This window comes from Nerophis lumbriciformis, linkage group LG01 (genome assembly GCF_033978685.3).
Source record: "Nerophis lumbriciformis linkage group LG01, RoL_Nlum_v2.1, whole genome shotgun sequence".
Lineage (NCBI taxonomy): Eukaryota > Metazoa > Chordata > Actinopteri > Syngnathiformes > Syngnathidae > Nerophis > Nerophis lumbriciformis.
The window spans coordinates 40,859,219-40,885,826 of NC_084548.2; the positions used below are offsets into that span (position 1 = coordinate 40,859,219).

The 26,608-nt window shown below is 43.3% G+C and overlaps 1 protein-coding gene across 1 annotated transcript; it reads right to left on the reverse strand.

Annotated features, from left to right (window-relative positions):
• Positions 1-700: 700 nt before the first annotated feature.
• On the reverse strand, positions 701-26,351 carry rbm39b (RNA binding motif protein 39b). Its single transcript, XM_061981460.1, has 15 exons — positions 26,140-26,351; positions 25,557-25,614; positions 24,181-24,230; positions 23,904-24,095; positions 10,806-10,862; positions 10,615-10,732; positions 10,380-10,532; positions 10,182-10,319; positions 10,043-10,108; positions 9,764-9,968; positions 3,846-3,932; positions 3,689-3,785; positions 3,500-3,605; positions 1,265-1,343; positions 701-1,175 (listed from the first exon to the last, which is right to left on the reverse strand). The coding sequence occupies exons 2-15, from the start codon at positions 25,605-25,607 to the stop codon at positions 1,075-1,077; spliced, it is 1,500 nt and encodes a 499-aa protein (XP_061837444.1). The 5' UTR covers positions 25,608-25,614; positions 26,140-26,351; the 3' UTR covers positions 701-1,074.
• Positions 26,352-26,608: the final 257 nt, after the last annotated feature.

The window sequence follows — 26,608 nt, forward strand, 5'->3', positions numbered from 1 at the left end:
CTCTCCAGTACACCTGAATAGACCTTACCAGGAAGGCTGAGGAGTGTGATCCCACGATAGTTAGAACACACCCTCCGGTTCCCCTTCTTAAGGGCCCAGATGCACAATCCATTTTTTCTCAACGCAGGCTTGTGGCTTTGAGGTAGCTTACATCAAAGCTGCAAGCTACCTCGCTACATGGGTCTAAAAGTAGCAAAGCTACAGGAAAAGCTACGACAGCAACCAAAACTGCAGGGGGAGTGGCTGCATAAACTGCAGTGGAAAAAAAGGGCAACTTCACATGCAGGCCCAATGGGCTGGTACTTCAGCAGTGTTTATAAAAAATTGTCAAGTAAATGGTTAAATACTGGTAACATGCGTATGTTTGTTGTAAAAAAAAAAAAACGGTAATCTGTCTAGTTTTTTGTGAACAAAAATTGCTGACAGGGATACATCTGTAATGCAATATTAAATCCTCTTGTTCAGTAAGTCAAAACAAGTTTGCTCATTTAATAATTCATAAGATGAAGCTGAACTTAGTGACGATGCAAGATTTCAATTACCGTATTTTTCGGACTATAAGTCGCAGTTTTTTTCATAGTTTGGCCGGGCTCCAGTGCGACTTATGTTTTTTTCTTTCTTTATTATGCATTTTCGGCAGGTACGACTTATACTCCGAAAAATACGGTAGATGTTTGAATACACAAAGCACGCTGCAAACTATGGTTCAAACATGTTTATTGGAGCCTTCATACTAAAAATGAAATTATGGCTGTATAAAGTACAAATAATCATTGTAGACATTGACATACTTTTTGCAATTGAGGCCCTATATTCCAGTAGACTTAAGTAGTCCTGCTATTTGTTTCCCATCTAAGTATTGATTTAAACAAGATGACAGGAATACTTAAAAATCAGATCCTGCAGATTTCAGTGGTTCACAGCACAAAGCCACAAAGTTTAAAGCAAACTCCAAACTGCCAAATATTGAAGGGTTTACATGTGAAAGCCACCTAACTTCAACAAAGCCTTTCCAATGACATTTGAAATCAATGCAAAGAAATGTATGTACACTGACTGATAAGATGTCTCACACTATCGACGTGTTGGCATTAGCAGCTGCTTCGCTGTTACTGAGTCAGGGAAAAGGTTGTGGTAGGTTGGTAAGGGAACATATGAAGCTGTTATCATTTTCCCTACAAGGGAAAGAGTAAACATGTTACATTTTGGAATGAACATAATTTTAATGCAAAAATGTTGTAGATCGATGGTCAGTTGCACATACCTGCAAACCAGCGACCATGAAGTGCATTTACAGTGGCCATTGCTGCTGGTATGGAGGGGCACTTCACATACACATTACCCTGGAAAATACAATCATATTTACAAAAGGTTAAGTATTTTTAAATTTAACCAAAAATCAGCTTTGGGGGTCTTTTACATAATAGGTAGACGAGGAATTAATTATATTTCTATTTACATCTGCAGCTAAAGAGGTTAAAGGCACAGCTTTTCAATCAGGCTTTTTACATATCAGTTTAATTTTTGTTTAGTTTTTTACCATCACTACTATTATCCTGTTTTTATTTAATACATACATTTTCGTTGTGGGCGTTATTCCTCAATCCTCCGTACCAGGCTTTATCAATAGTGCTTTATGCGTGTGTATGTACAGTTGTGCTCATAAGTTTACATACCCTGGGAGGATTTATGATTTCTTGGCCATTCTTCAGAGAATATGAATGATAACACAAAAACCTTTCTTCCACTCATGCTTAATGGTTGTGTGAAGCTATTTATTGGCAAACAACTGTGTTTACTCTTTTTAAATCAAAATGACTAAAGAAAGTACCCAAATCACCCTGATCAAAAGTATACATACCCCAGTGACTTTGATAGCATGCACAAAAGTTGTGATTAACAGGTTTGAATGGCTAATCATGGTTCCAATCCTCACCTGTGACCTGTTTGAAACATCTGTGCAGCACTGGATGAAAGATGCAATGGTCTGTCAGAAGACCAGAAACTCACTGACCTTTTATACACACACATTAATTACAAACAAACAGGTCACAGGTGAGGATTGGAACCTTGATTAGCCATTCAAACCTGTTTGTCACAACTTTTGTGCATGTTATCAGATCAAAGTCACTGGGGTATGTAAACTTTTGATCAGGGTCATTTGGGTACTTTCTTTAGTCATTTTGATTTACCGTATTTTCCGCACTATAAGGCGCACCTAAAAACCACAAATTTTCTCAAAAGCTGACAGTGCGCCTTATAACCCGGTGCGCTTTATATATGGATTAATATTAAGATTCATTTTCATAAAGTTTCGGTCTCGCAACTTCGGTAAACAGCCGCCATCTTTTTTCCCGGTAGAACAGGAAGCGCTTCTTCTTCTACGCAAGCAACCGCCAAGGTAAGCACCCGCCCCCATAGAACAGGAAGCGCTTCTTCTACTGTAAGCAACCACCCGCCCGCGTAGAAGAAGAAAAAGCGCGCGGATATTACCGTACGTTTCATTTCCTTTGTGTGTTTACATCTGTAAAGACCACAAAATGGCTCCTACTAAGCGACAGGGATCCGGTTCATGAAAAGACGCAATCTCTCCATCCGCACACGGATTACTATTTCACAGCAACTGATATTCCTGTGAACCGCACTGTGGATACAACGGGAGCACGTACGGTGAATATTCGCACCACAGGGAATGAGAAGTCATCCTTCACTGTGGTTCTAGCTTGCCATGCTAATGGCCAGAAACTTCCACCCATGGTGATATTCAAAAGGAAGACCTTGCCAAAAGAGACCTTTCCAGCCGGCGTCATCATAAAAGCTAACTCGAAGGGATGGATGAAGAAAAGATGAGCGAGTGGTTAAGGTAAGTTTAAGTTTACGCGAAGAGGCCGGGTGGCTTTTTTCACGCAGCTCTGTCCATGTTGATATACGATTCCATGCGCGCCCACATCACGCTGGTTTTAATATATTATTAAAGTTTGACTGACCTGACTGTTTTTTTGACATTCCTTTAGCGCAGTTAGATGCGGCTTACAACACGGGGCGGCTTATAGGTGGACAAAGTTTTGAAATATGCCGTTCATTGAAGGCGCGGCTTATAACCCAGGGCGCCTTATGGTGCGGAAAATACGGTAAAAAGAGTAAACACAGTTGTTTGCCAATAAATAGCTTCACACAACCATTAAGCATGAGTGGAAGAAAGGTTTTTGTGTTATCATTCATATTCTCTGAAGAATGGCCAAGAAATCAAATTCTCCCAGGGTATGTAAACCTATGAGCACGACTGTATGTTTTCTTCTACTGGTGTAAAGCACTTGAGTTGCAAAATGAACACTGGTTAACATCAACACATCAATTACATAATTCTTAAATTTAACTAGTTCAATAGACTTTACATTTTAAGCATAACAACCAGTGAGGCAAATTTGAGCCTAAAAAGGAAATTGCAAAACAAATTGGTCTATTTTCCTAGAAAGAGTTGCAAGGTGACCGATCTTACCTGAGCAGAGTTCTTATCAACATAAATGTGAACAATTCCGCCATGCTTGTTACATTCGTCGATGACATCATCTTGGATCTCATTGGCCCAACTGGGATCATTTTCCCTGGGGGGGTAGCAGTTTCAGAGCTTACATTACTCTTAATATTTAGAAAGACTTCAAAAGCAATGGCTCGCTGGCAAACTTACGATTGTGGGTTGAAGAGATTAGACAATTGAAGGCAGTGAGTAGCCAGCGGCTGCGATGGAAGGTTCATAGATTGGCTTGATGCATGGCTTGGAACAGCTGAAAAAGACAACCCAAGTAAATATCAATATAACAAAAGCACAAATAAAAACAAATTACCTGGTGGTGTGGATACGTTTCCGAAGGGTATGGAGCCGGTCATCTGTAGAGCCTGCTGAGCAGCAGGGGGAATCTTCAGACCAGTTCCTACAAAGGATGAAAAAAAGACAGGTTGGATCAAAGGCAACCAGAAAAGCTTTTAGTTTAACAATTACAGGTGGAAAATGTCACACCCTGAAGAGGTTTGTTCAAGCTGGTGACAGTTCATCTTAAAAGGAAGTGAATAATTTGTTACGCAACCATTAAAGATTCTAACTACCGGTATATGATTGTAGTCTGATAGGTTTGTGTTACAGCATTTAAAGATTTAAATGAAAGTGCGTAACAAATCAAATATATTATTTCTGGCGGACGTTGTGGCATCCTACTCTGTTCAGCAGTCCTTGAATGCATTGTAAGAACACCTTGACCTTGTACAGAATGATCACTGTACTACGACAGCACCGCTTGTAGGTTCAATGTGCTCAAATGATTAGTTGCTGAGACAGCAATATGTTTGAGTTTAGATTGGGGTATGTTGTTATGGGAGAAAGACGTTAATGTATCTTGTTTTCATTTTAGCATTTTAGCAAGCAAGGTGACATCAGCCAGTCCATGAAATTATCAAAGAACAGGTATCAATCAGGGTTTTTCCATAATTTTAAACTGTAATACTAACCGCCAGGAGTTTTACCGCAGGTATCAATGATACATCCTTACCTTTAAAATATGACTAAGACACTTGTGATTTAGGGCTATATAAATAAACTTTGACTGATTTATTTATTGATCCCGAGGGGAAAATGTTACTCATGTTGATAAACTCAAGTGCTATTGTAATCAATGCCTATTTATTCATTTTTAATATGTTTTATGCTGTGTTAATAACTGGAATGCACATAATTACAACCCATGATATAGTGCTGTTCTACAAGCTCCTGATGTTATGTTAGTGTTTTACACTTCTTTTATTAATTTACAATGACTATCATTTATTCAATACAGACAGGAAAAATCCATCTTTAGCATTAAATGACACTGAATGACATTGCTGTTTGTTTACACTGAAGAGACAACGCTAAGCTGATTTATTCCCCCCCCCATTTTATTTAACCAGGAAAGTCCTATTGCGATAAAAAAAAAAAAAAGTTTTCGAGGGGGTACTGGCCAAAAGGCAGCAAAGCATAGTTACATAAAAATACATGACATACACATTAAGAAAAGAAGCTACAATTTAAAAATGTCATCTCAAATGCTCTCAATCTTAATTTAAAAGCGTTCAATGAAAAAGTAAAGCCGTTTTTATCTTTTAACCTTTTTGAACAAGTCGTGCATGCTTTTATTTCAAGTCGCCTGGACTACTGCAATGCACTTTATGCTGGCATTAGCCAAAAAGCTCTCTCCCGGTTGCAGTTAGTCCAGAACGTGGCAGCACAACTTTTAACAGGGGCCAGGAAACCCCAATTCTTTAGACTTTGCACTGGCTCCCTGTTCATTTTAGAATTGATTTAAAAATTTTGCCATTTGGTTTTAAAGTTTTGCATGGACTGGCACCTCATTATATCTCGGACCTCATACAAATTTACACTCCTACGCACGCTCTGAGGTCCGAGAGCCAGCTCCAGCTTGTGATGCCCAAGACCAAACTTAAAACCAGGGGAGACAGGGCCTTCTCTGTGGTTGGCCCTAAAGCTCTGGAACAATCTGCCCCTCCATGTTCGAACTGCTCCCGCAGTGGAATGTTTTTTAAGTCTCGTCTTAAGACCCACTTTTATTCTCTGGCTTTTAACACTACGTGAGTTGTGTGGTCCTCTGTTTTTAAATTTTGATTTCTATTTATTGTTTAAATTTTTTTTTTAATCATATTTATTGTTATATTGTTTTTATATTTATTTTGTTTTTATTCAGTCATTGGTGGAGCTAAGGATAGTATTTGAATCTTGTTTTTAATATTTTTGTGCAACACTTTGGAAAAATGTTTGTTGTTTAAATGTGCTGTATAAATAAAGTGGATTGGATTGAATGAAAGTTGTTTTTGTAACATGTTCCATGTAAAAGGATCAGAGTAAACAGCCCCTTTTCCCAGTTCTGTGTGGGAAAATGGAACAGTGAGCAACAAATGATCATTTGAACGCAAACAAAAGTCAACACTCCTCTGTGTGATTAAATTACGAATGTAGGAGAGCATTCGACCAAGCATTACCTTATAAAGTATAGCAATTACCCAGCCTCCTGGAGGACAAAGAAGGTCATGCCACTCGAAAATACAGCTAACAATGATGGGTCAAGGTCCTATAGATAGTTATTAACCTCAGAAGCATAAACAGTGTCCATCCTATGTAGACATTGAGCGGAGGCATTCATTTACAACACGTCTCCATAGTCTAAAATTTATATAAATGTTGCCGTGACAAGGTGTTTTTGCCTCAAAAGAAAAAGCCCAATTTGAGTTAGTTTTTTCACAAGATTGTCTATATGGGGCAACAACGTCAGGGAGTCATCTAGCAAAATACTGAGTTATTTGGACGCGTGATCCTCCTCTGACATTTCCCTCAAGAGTGGACACTAAGGGGATAGTTTGAGGAACCCTCTTAGTGTTTGAAAACATTAGTTTTGTCTTTTCAGCATTGACTAGTTTAGCTGCAGAAGTGTGTGCTGGATCACATCAAACGCTTTCTGCAGAGGTTCTACAGCTTTAGCAGGGTTAAAGCCAATACAGTAAAATGAACATGTCATCAGCGTAAAAATGTATATTGGCGTCAGGAAAGCGGGGCAGGAAAAGTTTGCTGCCATTTTTAAGTTAATGTAGCATACTGGCGTGCCTTTCCAGAGGTGGGTACCGTATTTTCCGCACTATAAGGCGCACCTAAAAACCACACATTTTCTCAAAAGCTGACAGTGCGCCTTATAACCCGGTGCGCTTTATATATGGATTAATATTACGATTCATTTTCATAAAGTTTCGATCTCGCAACTACGGTAAACAGCCGCCATCTTTTTTCCCGGTAGAACAGGAAGCGCTTCTTCTTCTACGCAAGCAACCGCCAAGGTAAGCACCCGCCCCCATAGAACAGGAAGCGCTTCTTCTTCTACTGTAAGCAACCACCCGCCCGCGTAGAAGAAGAAAAAGCGCGCGGATATTACCGTACGTTTCATTTCCTTTGTGTGTTTACATCTGTAAAGACCACAAAATGGCTCCTACTAAGCGACAGGGATCCGGTTCATGAAAAGACGCAATCTCTCCATCCGCACACGGATTACTATTTCACAGCAACTGATATTCCTGTGAACCGCACTGTGGATACAACGGGAGCACGTACGGTGAATATTCGCACCACAGGGAATGAGAAGTCATCCTTCACTGTGGTTGTAGCTTGCCATGCTAATGGCCAGAAACTTCCACCCATGGTGATATTCAAAAGGAAGACCTTGCCAAAAGAGACCTTTCCAGCCGGCGTCATCATAAAAGCTAACTCGAAGGGATGGATGAAGAAAAGATGAGCGAGTGGTTAAGGTAAGTTTAAGTTTACGCAAAGAGGCCGGGTGGCTTTTTTCACGCAGCTCTGTCCATGTTGATATACGATTCCATGCGCGCCCACATCACGCTGGTTTTAATATATTATTAAAGTTTGACTGACCTATCTGACTGTTTTTTTGACATTCCTTTAGCGCAGTTAGATGCGGCTTACAACACGGGGCGGCTTATAGGTGGACAAAGTTTTGAAATATGCCGTTCATTGAAGGCGCGGCTTATAACCCAGGGCGCCTTATGGTGCGGAAAATACGGTATAAGCGCATGCACTGTTTTACTTTGTTCGGTGCTGGTTGTGCTGAAAAAACATACCGTATTTTCCGCACTATAAGGCGCACCTAAAAACCACAAATTTTCTCAAAAGCTGACAGTGCGCCTTATAACCCGGTGCGCTTTATATATGGATTAATATTACGATTCATTTTCATAAAGTTTCGATCTCGCAACTTCGGTAAACAGCCGCCATCTTTTTTCCCGGTAGAACAGGAAGCGCTTCTTCTTCTACGCAAGCAACCGCCAAGGTAAGCACCCGCCCCCATAGAACAGGAAGCGCTTCTTCTTCTACTGTAAGCTACCACCCGCCCCCGGAAGAAAAAGAAGCGCGCGGATATTTCGTTTCATTTCCTTTGTGTGTTTACATCTGTAAAGACCAGACTACAAAATGGCTCCTACTAAGCGACACGCTTATAACGCAGAATTTAAACTTAAGGCAATAAGTCATGCCGAAGAACACGGAAATAGAGCAGCAGCAAGAGAATATAACATAAATGAATCAATGGTGCGTAGGTGGAGGAAGCAAGAAGATGACCTGCGCCAGGTAAAGAAGACAAAACAGAGTTTCCGAGGGAACAAAGCAAGATGGCAACTGTTGGAGGACGAACTCGAACAGTGGGTTGTTGAGCAGAGAGCAGCAAGCAGAAGTGTCAGCACCATCACTATTCGAATGAAGGCAACAACGCTAGCAAGCGAACTTCACCTGGATGATTTTAAAGGTGGTGCTTCTTGGTGTTTCCGGTTCATGAAAAGACGCAATCTCTCCATCCGCACACGGACCACTATTTCACAGCAACTGCCTAACGACTTTAAAGAAAAGCTGGCTACTTTCCGTGCATATTGTAAAAACAAGATAGCTGAAAAAAAGATCCGGCCAGAGCACATTATCAACATGGACGAGGTTCCACTGACTTTTGATATTCCTGTGAACCGCACTGTTGATATAACGGGAGCACGTACGGTGAATATTCGCACCACAGGGAATGAGAAGTCGTCCTTCACTGTGGTTCTAGCTTGCCATGCTAATGGCCAGAAACTTCCTCCCATGGTGATATTCAAAAGGAAGACCTTGCCAAAAGAGACCTTTCCAGCCGGCGTCATCATAAAAGCTAACTCGAAGGGATGGATGGATGAAGAAAAGATGAGCGAGTGGTTAAGGGAAGTTTACGCGAAGAGGCCGGGTGGCTTTTTTCACACAGCTCCGTCCATGTTGATATACGACTCTATGCGCGCCCACATCACAGATGGTGTCAAAAAACAAGTGAAGCACACAAATACAACACTCGCCGTCATTCCGGGTGGATTAACCAAAGAACTCCAACCGCTGGATATTGGTGTCAACAGGGCATTCAAATCACGACTGCGAACGGCGTGGGAACAATGGATGACCGAAGGCGAACACACCTTCACTAAGACAGGCAGACAGCGCCGGACGACATACGCCAACATTTGCCAGTGGATCGTAAATGCCTGGGCAGATATTTCGGTCACAACTGTGGTCCGAGCTTTCCGGAAGGCAGGATTCACAGAACTACTGGACAACAACAGCGACACTGACTCCGATGACTTCGACGAGACGGAACCGGCCATTTTGGATCCCACGCTTGCGCAACTTTTCAATTCGGACACCGAAGACGAAGAATTCGAAGGATTTACGAATGAAGAATAACTTCAGAAAGTGAGCGCTATGTTTATTTTGTGTGTTGTGACATTAACGTTCGAGCAACATTATGTTGCTATTGCTCTACACCATTTTGAATTTTACTATGTTTGTGATTGCACATTTGCGTACATTTTGGGACAGAGTTGTTAGAACGCTGGTTCTGGTTTTCAATATATTATTAAAGTTTGACTGAACTATCTGACTGTTTTTTTGACATTCCCTTTAGCGCAGCGTAGGCGCGGCTTATAATCCGGGGCGGCTTATTGGTGGACAAAGTTATGAAATATGCAATTCATTGAAGGTGCGGCTAATAATCCGGTGCGCCTTATAGTGCGGAAAATACGGTACCTGCATAATGTCTGTTTCAAGTAAGTGAGGAGGACTGAAACAATTTTGTGAAGCCTTTGTGATTAAATAATGTGACGTTTTTAATCACAGTTAATAGTAAAATTGGTTGATTGCGCTACAAACCTTCAGCAAGTCGAGCCATAAGCTGTAGACGTCCTGTGGTGCCGAGGTCAATGCCAGTCCTTTCTAGCTCATCATTGTCCAGGAATGAGCTTGCCGTTGATGCGTCTGAGCGCTCAGTGACATGGCCCACCTTCATTGGCCGGCCGGCCAGCTCAAAGCCATTGAGCTGCTCCAAGGCCTTTTTTGCACACTCTGCATCTGCAAACTGGAGAAACAACGTCAAACTAAAGGCAAACAATAGAAAGAACATATGAAACATGCTAAAAATAGATGGCTTACTGATATAAAGCCATATCCTTTAGAACGTCCCGTTTCACTGTCCATCATAAGCTGAATGCCTTCGATCTAAAACACCAATAAAGGATTAAAATCTGTCTACAACTTGGCTCTACTCAACATGTAAAAACTAAACACTGACCTTTCCAAAAGGCTCAAAGATCCCACGAAGCATTTCTTCCGTAATGTTGAAGTGCAAGGAGCCCACATACAACCGCATTGGACCTAAACTGCCTTTTTGGAGATTATTCGCAGCAGCAGCAGCTCGATTCTTCTCTGCCTGTGAACATGCGCACCAGTCATGAAAAAAGCCTTAGCACGAGTATTAGTATGAACCTACCTGAGAAGCCTGCACAATGATGGGCACTCCTAAAAGCCGTTGGCCAGTCAATCCGATAGCAAGTGGGACAGAAGACGACTCTACGAACTCAATGTAGGCGATCCCTTTTGATCTTCTGGAGTTTCTGTCTGATATCATTCTCACATCTCTTACCTGCAGGGCAAACCAGTAGCAGTTGTAGACAATATTTCTACACATAATCAACAAACCACACTTAAACTGAACAGTAACGTACTTTTCCAACAGCTGAGAAGAAATCTTCGAGGTCTCGAGCTCGGATTCTTGCAGCCAGTTGCATGCAGAAAACAGTGCGGGCATCTCGCTCCTCTGGTGTTAGATTGTCAATTGGTTGCCTAGAGAGAAAAACAAGTAGATTGAAATAAAAACATCACTTTCAACAAAAATAAATATGTAAACACGTATTACCTGACGGGACTTTTCTCTTTTTTGACGGGAGGACTGCGACTTTTGGAACGCTTGCGTCTGGGGAAAAAATGTTATAAATTGTAGTGGTATACATATTGCGAAAAGCATGCAAATGTTACGTCTTAAATTCTCTGGCCAGTCTAGACACTTTCAGCAATATGAAAACCAACATTGGTCTCCAATAGTGCTGCATGAATAATCAACATCAAGGTTTTAAATTAGTACGGTAAATAACCACTAGAGGCTGAGGGTTTTTTTCCCCTCCGCCGTCACCTACATTTGTGTGACAGACGTGTTTGCAAATTTAGAATTGTTCAGCCCCGCGTTTGTTCGTCTCTCGCTTCACTCTTGTGCATCGCTCTTTGCACCGAAGCGCGTTCCTTGAACAGTAGAATTAAATGAACTCAGTGAGCCCTCTTTTCAATCAATCACAATCTTTGTCTCGGTGGGTGGAGTGCTGTAGGGCTAGCTGTACACACTAAAGAATCATGTACAGAGTGTCTCCCTACTCGCGACTTGCCAATAACAAGTGCAGCAAATTAACAAAAATTAGGAGGGAAACTGATTGAAAAAAATATTAGCAAACATCCATCCCCATCCATCCATTTTCTACTGCTTATTCCCTTCGGGGTCGCTGGAGCCTATCTTAGCTACAATCGGGCGGAAGGCGGGGTACTCCTTGGACAAGTCGCCCCCTCATCACAGGGCCAACACAGATAGACGGACAACATTCACACTCAAATTCGCACACTAGGGGCAATTTAGTGTTGCCAATCAACCTATCCACAGGCGTTCTTTTAATGTGAAAGTCGGAGTCAGGCAGGGAGGTGTCTTAGCCCCTGTCCTATTCAACCTCTTTCTCTCAGCAGTCACTCTCCTCTCACACAAAGCTCTGGGAACCACAGATGGCATCCACATACAGTTCCGGCTGGACGGCAGTCTCAACATCCGGCGCCTCCAGGCCTTCACTAAAATTACAAAACAACAGATCCTAGAACTTCAGTATGCTGACGATTGTGCTCTCCTTGCCCACACGCCAGACTCTCTACAACGTGCACTTAACGTGGTCTCATCCACGTGCAGTGCCCTAGGATTCAAGGTCAACATTTCAAAAACACAGATCATTGCGCAACACTCTACCCACCAGTCAGAAGTGCCTGTCTTCAACATTGATGGCCAGCAGCTCACCATCGTTCCACATTTCACCTACCTCGGAAGCGTCCTGTTCCCCACCTGTACCATCGATAATGACATCCTGGTCTGTGTTGGGTTAGCGTCTGCTGCCTTTGGTAGGCTCAAAACCAGGGTCTTCCTGAACAGAAACCTGACAGTTTCCACCAAAGCCGCTGTTTACAAAGCAGTTTGTCTGTCCACACTGCTATACGGCTCGGAAACCTGGACCCCTTACCAAAGGCACGTCAGAATCCTGGAGAGATACCACATCCGCTGCCTACAACGGGTTCTGGGTCTGACCTGGGAGGAGAGTCCCACATGTGGATATTTATGACCGGACCCAAACACCCAGCATCCAAGTGTTCCTTGCGCAAAGACATCTGCGCTGGGTGGGGCATGTAATCCGCATGCCCGCCCAGAGGCTCCCCCGACAGATCCTCTACGGCCAACTCCAGGAAAGCTGTAGGTCTCCTGGTGGTCAGCGGAAACGCTACAAGGACCACATAAAAACCCTCCTGAAGCGCTGTGCCATCCAGCCTTCCGCACTGAAAGTCTTGGCTGCTGATCGCCACACCTGGCGCAACTACAGTCACGCCGGCATTGCTCATCTCCAGGAGCAGACCACTGAGAGGAGAAAACAACGTATACAGCGACATCAGCGCGCTGCAGGGGCCCCCCTCTAAAGCGTGGACTACATCTGCCCCACATGTGGCAAACCATGCGGGGCGCGCATTGGCCTGCACAGCCACATGCAATGGCATTACGAAACCCCCCTCAATAACCCATTACTGGAGCAACGTCATCATCGTAACCGATGGACAGCCATAAGCAAGTAAGCCCCAGGTACATCTTTTTGGAGGTGGGAGGAAGCCGGAGTACCCGGAGGGAACCCACGCAGTCACGGGGAGAACATGCAAACGCCACACAGAAAGATCCAACTCAGGACCTTCGTATTGTGAGGCAGACGCACTAACCCCTCTTCCACCATGCTGCCCTTTTCCACATAACATTTTTCAGATTTTCCATATAACGATTTTCTTGCAAAAGGTGCAGTGCGCTTCATATCAAGTATTTTCATGCAACAACCACACCGTTATCGACAGTATATGAAAGCACAACAATACATTTTCTGTGAAAGGGACTGTTAGCATCTCTGCTAAAGTTAAATGGTTAACATTTGCAGTGTTTTTGCGGCAGTCAGAATTGAGCAGATAAAAACATCTACAATAGTCCTACTGTATCTGCACAAAGTTGTGAAAAAACACATGCAGACAGAGCAATTGTCTACAAAGAAAAAAGTTGATTATGGCTTGCAAGCCTCAAACAGAATTTGGATGTGAATAATGTAAACATTCAAAGTTGCTCAGCTCATTTTGTATCTGGTATGTAGGAACACATTTTACCGTTTTTTTGCAAGTTTTCTAAAAACTAATAAACAAAGACTAGTTATTTAAGCAAATAACCTTGTAGCTTTTAATGTCAGTTGCTGTATAAGCTTAACTCATGCCCTGAAATTTTCTGGAATAAATAATTAATTAATAATTTTTTAAAACAGTTTTACCGCTTTGAGTACCGTATTTTTCGGAGGATAAGTCGCACCGGCCGAAAATGCATAATAAAGAAGGAAAAAAACATATGTCGCACTGGAGTAAAGTCACATTTTTGGGGGAAATTTATTTGATAAAACCCCATACCCAAAATTAGACATTTGAAAGGCAATTTAAAATAAAGAAAGAATAGTGAACAGGCTGAATAAGTGTACGTTATATGACGCATTATTAACCAACTGAGAACATGCCTGGTATGTTAACGTAACATAGTATGGCAAGAGTCATTCAAATAATTATAACATATAAAACATGCTATACGTTTACCAAACAATCTGTCACTCCTAATCGCTAAATCCGATGAAATCTTATACGTCTAGTCCAGTGGTTCTTAACCTTGTTTGAGGTACCAAACCCCACCAGTTTCATATGAGCATTCACCGAGTTCTTCTTTTGTGAAAAATAAAATGTTTTTTTTTCCAAATGCAAGACAAAGTTATGTTTTTACTGGTGCACAAAATGAACTGTGCATGAACATCACCTTGTTCAAAGAATAAAACCAACACAGTGCATGAACTCTCAACAAATTACACTCCTGCAAATCAGATGGAAAATTACAGGGAACATTGTTAGGGAGTATCCATAATACACCGATAGGGAGAAGTTTTTATTTACACAATGAGTCGGGTGTGTCTTGACCTCCGCAGCGGAGGCTCCGCCGAACCCCTGAGGCCGACTCACCGAACCCCTAGGGTTCGATCGAACCCAGATTAAGAACCACTGGTCTAGTCTCTTACGTGAATGAGCTAAATAATATTTGATATGTTACGGTAATGTGTTAATAATTTCACACATAAGTCGCTCCTGAGTATAAGTAAACTATGAAGAAAACTGACTTACAGTCCGAAAAATACGGTACACTACTACCACAGAGAAATTAGCGTGTGATGACTTTATGTAATAGTATGATTTTACTAGTAAACATCTCAATGATCTCTTTTGGCCATTGGCGCCATTTTACACACACACACCACTCCTTTAGGGGGGTTAAGTTGATCTTTGTATAGTTGTGCAAATGTTAGTGACATTTTAGCAGTTTTTGACACGGACTTACCCTAGATCAGCATGTATCGCATAAATGGATATATCCATCCATCCATCCATTTTCTACCGCTTATTCCCTTTGGGGTCACGAGGGGCGCTGGAGCCTATCTCAGCTACAATCGGGCGGAAGGCGGGGCACACCCTGGACAAGTCGCCACCTCATCACAGGGCCAACACAGATAGACAGACAACATTCACACTCACATCCACACACTAGGGCAAATTTAGTGTTGCCAATCAACTTATCCCCAGGTGCATGTCTTTGGAAGTGGGAGGAAGCCGGAGTACCCGGAGGGAACCCACGCAGTCACGGGGAGAACATGCAAACTCCACACAGAAAGATCCCGAGCCCGGGATTGAACCCAAGACTACTCAGGACCTTCGTATTGTGAGGCAGATGCACTAACCCCTCTCCCACCGTGAATACATAGTTTATTTGCGCACTATCGAGTAGTGATGCACTGAAAATTTAGCCACCAAAAAAAGACAAAGGTACTTCTTTGATAACCGGAACCAAATGTTGTGATGACTTAAAGGGGAACTGCACTTTTTCGGGGAATTTTGCCTATCGTTCACAATCATTTTGAAAGACATGACAACGGATGTATTTTTTTAATGCATTGTAAATAAGTCAGCTTACAACAGAGCCAATAAGAGGTCCTCCATTCCGCCCATGAAACCAAATACAAATAAACATTCAAAAAGCACCAACAATACTCCATTTACATTTTGTGACTTCAATATTAGCAGAGTATGAGTGTTATTGATAATATAAGCGCTAACGCAGACAAACTATAGCAGCCTCTGTTTACATCGAGTGGTAAACGGCTTCCTTTGCTCGTGAAATTTTATTGTCGACCATGAATAATGCCTCTCACCTTGATAGTAGAAGGACAAGGACATATTCCGACATGTTGATATATTTGACAGCCAATTTAGACCCGGAAATGGCATGAGACACAAAAAGATTCTATCAGTCGGCTTCCTAGTGACAGAGAGTAATGTTATATTATGTTTGTTGGCTGTCAAAGTCTGCAGTGAGTAGAAGTCAGTGATGTAGTGGTGGACGTGTTTTTGAAATTGTGCCGCGTATGCTTACAATACGTAAATATTAAATGTTATTATAAATGTACCGTTACTACATTACATTGAGGCCATGTCCACACGAACACGGATAATTACGGTAATAAAAACATACTTATCTCTGCGTTTAGGCCTGTAGTATTCACGCAAACGCTGGCCAAAATGTAGAGTTCAAAAACTCTCCGCTCAGCGTATGTGTGTACAAACGGAGACTAGTACTCCTCTGATGACTTCTAAATAATAATAATATTTGATATTTTACGGTAATTAATGTTGTGTCGTTCGCGAACGAATCGTTCGAACGAACAAATCTTTTGAGTGAACGTACTGAACCGAATCACTTCATGAACTGATTCGTTCCTTTCTCAGTTCAGTTGAGCTCCGCCGCGACCATGCCGGTATGAGTGGAACTGGCACATTCTGTGACGTCGGCGAACGACGCAGCCAGCTACTCATCATGGAGGCGGGGGGGAGGGACTGAGCGAACGATTCGTTCACCGCGGATTAACGACATGAATCACTCAGTGAACGACAACGCTCTCGCTCTCTGCTCTGCTTGCCCCAATGCTGCGAGTGATTCTCCTCCTGTCGCGGGGATATGTTTCATGCCATTGGCATCCGTTCTCCATTCATTCTCCAAGCTAACGGCTAATGTTGACTCAAGCCACATGAAAACAAACACACACATTATCTCAACACATAAAGTTATGAGTAGAGGAGACAGAAAGAAAGTCAGTGCAGGGCAAGGCTGAGCAGCAGCGACGCGAGGGGGAGGGGCGGGGCGTAAAGTGTAGGGCAGGCTGTTTGAGAAGATTTAAAATAAAAATAATAACTAATGTATGTACATATACATAGGCTATTATTTATCTTGATTTTTATATTATTTAAGCTATTTATTTTCTTTTTTATTGCATATTTAAGTTGATATTTCCATTTTTATATTTTTAAATGTACAGAAATTTTAGTTTTAATGTTGACTTTTCTGGCACTTGGTTTAATATTTGTTTAGTTTTATTTAAGGTAGCCTATTTATTTTCTTTTTGTTTGCACATTTAAGTTAATATTTTCTTTGTTATATTTTAAACGTAGGCTACAGAACATTTAGTTTTTATGTTGGCATTTCTGGCTCTTAATTTATTTGTTTTATTTTGAAGGTATTTATTTTCTTTTTGTTTGCATATTTACAGAACTGCTGCTGCAGAAGTGATCCGGTGATTCGCCAACCTGCACACAGAACTGCTGCTGCAGAAGTGATTCGGTGATTCGCCGACCTGCGCACAGAACTGCTGCTGCAGAAGTGATTCGGTGATTCGCCGACCTGCGCACAGAACTGCTGCTGCAGAAGTGATTCGGTGATTCGCCGACCTGCGCACAGAACTGCTGCTGCAGAAGTGATTCGCCGACCTGCACACAGAACTGCTGCTGCAGAAGTGATTCAGGTTCACGGACTGAACTGTGCTGACTGCGGCGCTGTGTCAGTCACTCACTGCCTGGTGTACTGCATGCACAGAGCTGTGTAGGGACTCGCGTTCACCCTATTTGCTGCTTCTCCCACGAATGTCTGCACTGTACTGTACTACGCACGCCCCCCCTCCTTTTTTGGGGGGGGGGGGGGTGATTCGGTGAACGAATCTTTTGAACGAATCAATTTAAGGAACTGATTCTAGTGATTCAGTACAGTCAAAAGAACTGCCAATCCCATCACTAACGGTAATGTGTTAATAATTTCACACATAAATCGCTCCTGAGTAGAAGTCGCACCCCCGGCCAAACTATGAAAAAAACTGTGACTTATAGTCCGAAAAATACGGTACACTTGTGTGAAAGTAGAACGTTTTAACACCAAATATGTGTTTTTGAAACTGTTCGTGTGGACATGGCCTTATACTTGCAGCATGTATATAAAAACCTTAATTTAATGGAAGTGTTTTGATGTTTTTAGGGCTGTAAAGGCAGAATAGACCGACTCCCTTGGGCTCCATTGTAAGCAGACTTTTGATCGCATTTATTTCATATTTAGAATGCATAAAAAAAACAATTAAAAAATGTGTTCTTGTCTTACATAAGGACTGTGGATAAGATTTTTTTTTTTTAAGTGCAGTTCCCCTTTGAACTATATGCACAGGGTTGTCTGAATCGGAGGCAGCATGTTTGCAATGTAGACGTACTTTAATGTATACCGGTACTAGATATACTCGCATCCATTTTCTACCGCTTATCCCTTTCAGGGCCTATCTCTGCTGCATTCGAGCAGAAGGTGGCGTACACCCTGGACAAGTCCCCACCTCATCGCAGGGCCAACACAGAGACAACATTCACACACTAGGGCCAATTTAGTGTTGCCAATCAACGTATCCCCAGGTGCATGTCTTTGGAGGTGGGAGGAAGCATGAGTACCCGAAGGAAACCCACGCAGTCACGGGGAAAACATGCAAATTCCACGCAGAAACAGCGATCTTCAAAATGTAAGATGACAGTGGAGGCTTTTAAGGAGAGAAAGACTCCCAGCAGGGCAAAGGCAGTGGAGAAATCAGTACCACAAAAAATCGCAACAAAGAACATTGCACAAAAAGCAGCAACAATTGCAAAAAAAGCAAAACAATATGTAAGAAAAAATATATGTTAGTATTATAATAGGGGTGTGCATCTCTACCTTAAATGGCGATCCGATATGAATGTCGAAACATGGAATAAGATACGATTCACAATTACATTAAGATTCAATGCAATACGCCGATGTAAGCTTTGCATGGTAAAAAGAACATTAAATGTATCATGTCAGAACAATGTCATGTGTTTATTTTTTTAAATAAACACATACTAAACAGGTGGTTCCTGCATTAGCAAATAGAACTATCAATTAACTTCAAGGCTTTGCAATCCAAAAACTTAAGTAAAAACAATGTGAGTTAAAAAATGCAAATTATGATTAGAACTGTAAATGAATTTTCTTCTGTTGATTCTTAGTTTAGTTGTATATTTGTTTGTTCTACATTGTTAAATGTTATAACTTGATCAAAAGACTGAAGGGTTGTGATATTCACGAACGAACCAAATTATGACTGGCTCATTAATATGAACGATAGGTTTGTTTTTATTTGAAGCGTAATAGTGTTTAAACACTTAAATCTCAACCAAGCCAGACACAGCGGCAGCTTTGCACAGAGTGCGTGTGCGTCTCCTCCCTGCTCAGACAAGAATGGAATGGACTCCATTGTGATTGCTGTTAAAAGTACAAAAAAATGTGTTTTCAGTATACAGCGACGGTACTCACATATTATGTCATCACAGAAGTCTCAAGATTTGAGCGGCTATATCATTTTAACAGATCTACAATCGACCGGTTCATGACTTTCCAATTGACATCAACAAATCCATATTAAAATTAGTTATCGGTTCGTAACGTTAGCTAGCGTGGATAGCTGGCTACCTTTAGAAACTAACGTTCTAAACTAACATGTAATATATCATATAACTTGTGCAGAAACTGTGCATTTTTTTCTGGCCCTACCTGAGGCAGTCAGCCTCTGAAAAGCCTCACTCTAAAAGGCTCGATTCCTACCCACTTCACAGGAAAGCACAAAATGTAGGGATAGGGATAAAAGGTAGGGCGGGGGTGTGTGTTGGGATTAGGGATGTCCCGATCCGATATTTGGATCGGATCGGCCGCCGATATTTGCCAAAAAATGTGTATCGGCAAGGCATGGGAAAATGCCGATCCAGATCCAGTTTTTAAAAAAAACTCCGGTCGATTTAAATAATACATTCCACTTTTCTGCTGCTCCCTAATTTCCGTTCCGCATTTTCCAGCACACCTTCAACACATCCACAGGTCTATGGATTCTCACGAAGTTGCTTTTAGCTGCGGACATTACAAGACAGGCTCTTCTCACTTTTTCCTGTGTCTCCTTCTCACAGACAGCAAGCGCACCTTCTTACACACGTCACATACGTATACGTCCTCCCCGAGCAGAGAGGTAGCAGCATGGCTAACGTTAGCTGTGATGATAGCGCACGGCAAATCTATGCCACGCACAAAATCAAATAAAAAAATAAGCGCATAACAATTTTCGACACACGGACACGACAGAGAAAACACTTTGTCATCATTGTTCAAATATTGTAACGTCTGTCGAGACGCTTATCTCCATTCGGTGCCATCCACCCACACCATCAAAATGCTGAGGCAAACATTTCCAGATCAACACCGTATGAAAAAATAGTGATTTTTTTAGTTGTGATTTCCCTCTCTGCATGAAAGTTTAAAAGTAGCATATATTAATGCAGTATGAAGAAGAATGTTTTAATGTAGACACATAGAATTATCATACTGCTGTGATTATATGCATCAAGTGTTCATTCAAGGCTAAGGCAAAATATCCACATATATATTGTGTATCGCGATATGGCCTTAAAATATCGCAATATTAAAAAAGGCCATATCGCCCAGCCCTAGTTCAATGATGCCATTTCTGTTTGTCATGTATAATTTTATCTATTTTGTGTTTATCCTTGAATAAACAGGTCAGTTTCTTGTTACCAACCATCCATCCATCCATCTTCTTCCGCTTATCCGAGGTCGGGTCGCGGGGGCAGCAGCCTAAGCAGGGAAGCCCAGACTTCCCTCTCCCCAGCCACTTCGTCCAGCTCCTCCCGGGGGATCCCGAGGCGTTCCCAGGCCAGCCGGGAGACATAGTCTTCCCAACGTGTCCTGGGTCTTCCTCGTGGCCTCCTACCGGTCGGACATGCCCTAAACACCTCCTTAGGGAGGCGCTCGGGTGGCATCCTGACCAGATGCCCGAACCACCTCATCTGGCTCCTCTCGATGTGGAGGAGCAGCGGCTTTACTTTAAGCTCCCCCCGGATGACAGAGCTTCTCACCCTATCTCTAAGGGAGAGCCCCGCCACCCGGCGGAGGAAACTCATTTCGGCCGCTTGTACCCGTGATCCTGTCCTTTCGGTCATAACCCAAAGCTCATGACCATAGGTGAGGATGGGAACGTAGATCGACCGGTAAATTGAGAGCTTTGCCTTCCGGCTCAGCTCCTTCTTCACCACAACGGATCGATACAGCGTCCGCATTACTGAAGACGCCGCACCGATCCGCCTGTCGATCTCACGATCCACTCTTCCCTCACTCGTGAACAAGACTCCGAGGTACTTGAACTCCTCCACTTGGGGCAAGATCTCCTCCCCAACCCGGAGATGGCACTCCACCCTTTTCCGGGCGAGAACCATGGACTCGGACTTGGAGGTGCTGATTCTCATCCCAGTCGCTTCACACTCGGCTGCGAACCGATCCAGTGAGAGCTGAAGATCCTGGCCAGATGAAGCCATCAGGACCACATCATCTGCAAAAAGCAGAGACCTAATCCTGCAGCCACCAAACCGGATCCCCTCAACGCCTTGACTGCGCCTAGAAATTCTGTCCATAAAAGTTATGAACAGAATCGGTGACAAAGGGCAGCCTTGGCGGAGTCCAACCCTCACCGGAAACGTGTCCGACTTACTGCCGGCAATGCGAACCAAGCTCTGACACTGATCATACAGGGAGCGGACCGCCACAATCAGACAGTCCGAAACCCCATACTCTCTGAGCACTCCCCACAGGACTTCCCGAGGGACACGGTCGAATGCCTTCTCCAAGTCCACAAAGCACATGTAGACTGGTTGGGCAAACTCCCATGCACCCTCAAGGACCCTGCCGAGAGTATAGAGCTGGTCCACAGTTCCACGACCAGGACGAAAACCACACTGTTCCTCCTGAATCCGAGGTTCGACTATCCGGCGTAGCCTCCTCTCCAGTACACCTGAATAGACCTTACCGGGAAGGCTGAGGAGTGTGATCCCACGATAGTTAGAACACACCCTCCGGTTCCCCTTTTTAAAGAGTGGAACCACCACCCCGGTCTGCCAATCCAGAGGTACTGCCCCCGATGTCCACGTGATGCTGCAGAGTCTTGTCAACCAAGACAGCCCTACAGCATCCAGAGCCTTAAGGAACTCCGGGCGGATCTCATTCACCCCCGGGGCCTTGCCACCGAGGAGCTTTTTAACTACCTCAGCAACCTCAGCCCCAGAAATAGGAGAGCCCACCACAGATTTCCCAGGCACTGCTTCCTCATAGGAAGACGTGTTGGTGGGATTGAGGAGGTCTTCGAAGTATTCCCTCCACCGATCCACAACTTCCGCAGTCGAGGTCAGCAGAACACCATCCGCACCATACACGGTGTTGGTAGTGCACTGCTTCCCCTTCCTGAGGCGGCGGATGGTGGTCCAGAATCGCTTCGAAGCCGTCCGGAAGTCGTTTTCCATGGCTTCCCCGAACTCCTCCCATGTCCGAGTTTTTGCCTCCGCGACCACTGAAGCCGCACACCGCTTGGCCTGTCGGTACCTGTCCGCTGCCTCAGGAGTCCCATGAGCCAAAAGAACCTGATAGGACTCCTTCTTCAGCTTGACGGCATCCCTCACCGCCGGTGTCCACCAACGGGTTCTAGGATTACCGCCACGACAGGCACCAACTACCTTGCGGCCACAGCTCCAATCAGCCGCCTCGACAATAGAGGTGCGGAACATGGTCCACTCGGACTCAATGTCCAGCACCTCCCTCGTGACATGTTCAAAGTTCTTCCGGAGGTGGGAATTGAAACTCTCTCTGACAGGAGACTCTGCCAGACGTTCCCAGCAAACCCTCACAATGCGTTTGGGCCTGCCAGGTCTGTCCGGCATCCTCCCCCACCATCGCAGCCAACTCACCACCAGGTGGTGATCGGTAGAAAGCTCCGCCCCTCTCTTCACCCGAGTGTCCAAAACATGAGGCCGCAAATCCGATGACACAACTACAAAGTCGATCATAGAACTGCGGCCTAGGGTGTCCTGGTGCCAAGTGCACATATGGACACCCTTATGCTTGAACATGGTGTTCGTTATGGACAATCCGTGACGGGCACAAAAGTCCAATAACAAAACACCACTTGGGTTCAGATCCGGGCGGCCATTCTTCCCAATCACGCCTCTCCAGGTTTCACTGTCGTTGCCAATATGAGCGTTGAAGTCCCCCAGTAGAACGAGGGAATCACCCGGGGGAGCACTCTCAAGTACTCCCTCGAGTGAATCCAAAAAGGGTGGGTACTCTGAGCTGCTGTTTGGCGCGTAAGCGCAAACAACAGTCAGGACCCGTCCCCCCACCCGAAGGCGGAGGGAAGCTACCCTCTCGTCCACCGGGTTGAACTCCAACATGCAGGCTCTGAGCCGGGGGGCAACAAGAATTGCCACCCCAGCCCGTCGCCTCTCACTGCTGGCAACGCCAGAGTGGAAGAGAGTCCAGCCCCTCTCGAGAGAACTGGTTCCAGAGCCCTTGCTGTGCGTCGAGGTGAGTCCGACTATATCCAACCGGAACTTCTCTACCTCGCGCACTAGCTCAGGCTCCTTTCCCCCCAGCGAGGTGACGTTCCACGTCCCAAGAGCTAGCTTCTGTAGCCGAGGATCGGACCGCCAAGTGCCCTGCCTTCGGCTACCGCCCAGCTCACATTGCACCCGACCTCTATGGCCCCTGCTATGGGTGGTGAGCCCATTGGAGGGGGGACCCACGTTGCCTCTTCGGGCTGTGCCCGGCCGGGCCCCATGGGGACAGGCCCGGCCACCAGGCGCTCGCCATCGTGCCCCAACTCCGGGCCTGGCTCCGGAGGGGGGCCCCGGTGACCCGCGTCCGGGCGAGGGAAATCTGAGTCTCGGTTCTTGCATTTCCATAGAAGTCTTCGAGCTGCTCTTTGTCTGATCCCTCACCTAGGACCTGTTTGTCTTGGGATGTAGATGAGTCAAAACTATCATTGGTTGTTACCAACCATTGTGTATTATTCAAACTCCCCTAATTCAGCTGGCTAGTTGTTATCAAGAGTACTAAAACCCTTTTCAACATGATTCTGACAACTAAGTAGGCTAAATAACTTTAAACTTTAATACATGCTCGGATAGGCCAGTATCGGTATCGGATCGGAAGTGCAAAAACAATATCGTTATCTGATCGGAAGTGCACAATTCTGGATCGGGACATCCCTAGTTGGGATTGGGCCCTAGTCTACAATACAAGACTTTTCTCAGTGTAATGTCACTACGTCTAGGCTGGAATCACAAATAAATGTACCTTAGTATTTACATTGTCAGACACACAGTAGTAATAAAGCTCACATACATTGGACTCTTGCGAGCTTTGTACCGCCCAGGGCGTTCCCTGCTTCGTGAGCGGCTGCGATGGCGCTCCCTGCTGCGACTGCGCTTTCTTTCACGACTCCGACTCCTCTTCTTGGCTTTTTTTCTATCTTTGCTTCGGCTCCTGCTCCTTCTCTTCTTGGAGCCTGGACTTCGGCTTTTGCTCCGCCTCTTCCTGTGTATTATTTCAAAGTGGAATTCATTTAAATCATGAAAGCAGAATTTCAAGTGAAGTTCAATATGATGCACCAATAACTTACTTCCTGTTCTGGCTGTCATGTCCGTTAGCATGAGAAGACTTGATCTCATCCTAAGCAAGGTTGATAGAAGAACATCATGAGGACGTAGACGCAACATTTCAAGTCGTCATGGTAAAAAGGGGGTGGGGAGGGACAAGAGAAAATGTAGAAATATTTGAATTAATAATAATACATCATAATCCCTTCTGCTGTACCCAGAGTCCTTCCCCAAATAGCTGCCCCTCTGTTCTTAACAAGGCTGCCAAATACTCTTCATAAAAGGATGGAGGTGTCCCAACACTTTAGCTGAGTTCAGGAAGCTCTGACAATTGGCAACTCATTTCCACCCTTCCCCTTCTAGTAAGTCGTACCAATGCCACAATTTGTGCCTAATCATGTGACCACGCATGGCGCGGGGCCGCTAAAAGAGATCCTTTGTGGTTGGTGTCAGTCCAGTGATCTTCACCCATTTTCGTTCTTGGACTGTAAGAGCTCGATGCCACCTCTGTCACACATCTTGCCCTGAAGCAAACAGGGATTCAGACTTCTTAGTAATATTGATGCCCAAGAAAAATAGATATTAAAAATTAATAATCCATCAATTCTTCCACGAGATATAAGAAGTGTAATTACGGAATGATAGTTTTGACTCATCTACAAATACATTTACCTTAATAAATAGAATTACTGCTATATTCATATCTGCTGTTGTGTAGCATGCAAAATCAAGATGCTGATACACATTTGAATTGAATAAGGCAAAGAGGCAGTATTCATATTTACAAATAAAAAATGTGTTTACAATATGACAATGTGAAAATGCATTATCATAAGATAAAAGAATGTAATGTCACAATTAAGTGTCGTTCAGAAAATACCTTCCCCCAGCTGATTTGGAAGGGAAATTATGAAATGATATCAAGCTTTGTTTGAACTGTTTACAAGCTAAGAATATTTATATGGCTCAAATAAGCATCCAATAACTCACGAAGGAACTAAAATATGCAGGTTACAAATTTGAATACTGCCAACTTTGCTGGCCTGATAAGATGAGCCTCTCCGTCACTGGTATTCACCTTGTTGCAACCGAATAGGGCCTGGGTGTTTAAGGTTGGATCTCTTTTAGTCCTAAGGTGAACCACAGTACATCAGTATATGCACAATAACTACCTTCCTTTTTTTCACAGTTCACAGTGGAATCAAAGATGAATTCATGGGAGTAGAGGTGAGATATCATTAGGGAAGTCTATAAAGAGAGATAGATGCGGATTTATTTTTAAACTTAAAAGCGTTTTACTCAAACAAACCACAACATTTATGTAAACTTTGTCACACTAGCAATGATCAACGGCTCAAGTGTAGAACATTAGCTTCATTTCTTTTGACTCTCAACCAACCTTTCTGTATGGAGCTTCCAGCATAGCCTCAACGTCAAAATCATCAGCCATGATGATCCTAAAACACAAATGACATACATTACAAATTTGCATATTCAAACCCATAATGCCAAGAAATGTAATAGTCTTGAATCGACAATATTTGAAAGCCGTGAGCTGAGGTATTTTGGAACTACATATACACACTATATTTTATAAACATACCCATAAATACACAAAGAGCCGTTGAAAAAATAACAACCTTTATTTAAAATAAAGTATTATTAATGTGTATAATACAGAAACTATAAAGACGCCGCGACGAACACTAGGCTCCTGCGATCCAGTGGCTAAGGCTAAATGGCGGTCGCAGTTACATGCTAGCGTTAACTGGCGAGGCCCGTTTTAAGATTGGAAACAACAGTGCCGCCTTTAGACAAATTTGCCATATAAAGAAGATATTGAGCAAAGTGAAAACTTATTATGTTAAAAAAAAGATTCAAAACGCACACTACATCGGTATGTTGCTGCCGTTTGTAAAAAATGTGCGAATAAGGCCAGCTAGTAGAAAAGCACTAGTTTACTTAGCAAACAACGACTTTACCGTTTGGAATTGATGAAAATAAGACGAAAGTACTCTTCTCCGTGCCTCTCGATGGGTGGATTCCACGAAAACTTAATGAAATAACACTTTCTTTGCTTATGTAAGTTTTTTTTGTTTCGTCTGTGAAGGAGGAAACGCGGGCCGTGGCCTCGTTTGTTTGCAGCATTCGCTTCCTCCTTCTTCTTCGTCACTTCCTCTTCGTCTTTAACAGATGTGACAATCCTAGGTTACACGTTACCGCCACCTATTGGAAGTTAATAACACATGCACACGCCCGCCACTTACTGTTTTTAAAAAAAAATATATATTAGTGTTCTGTTTTTTCCTTGCATGGTCCGATGACTTTAACATGTTTAAATTATTAATATTCATTTCGATTAAGGGGATATTAATGTATTGTTTGTATTGGAAAGAGTAATGTAAGAGTATTGTTTTACTAATTTTTTTTTGATAAATAATTTAAACATGG

Coding starts and splice junctions, on each gene's coding strand:
- rbm39b (XM_061981460.1), bottom strand. CDS start 25,607: ATGGCTGATGATTTTGACGTTGAGGCTATGCTGGAAGCTCCATACAGA. Junction 24,231..25,556: donor TGGAAGCTCCATACAGAAAG/GTTGGTTGAGAG, acceptor AACCTTGCTTAG/GATGAGATCAAGTCTTCTCA. Junction 10,863..23,903: donor AAAGCTCGCAAGAGTCCAAT/GTATGTGAGCTT, acceptor TTTTTTCCCCAG/ACGCAAGCGTTCCAAAAGTC.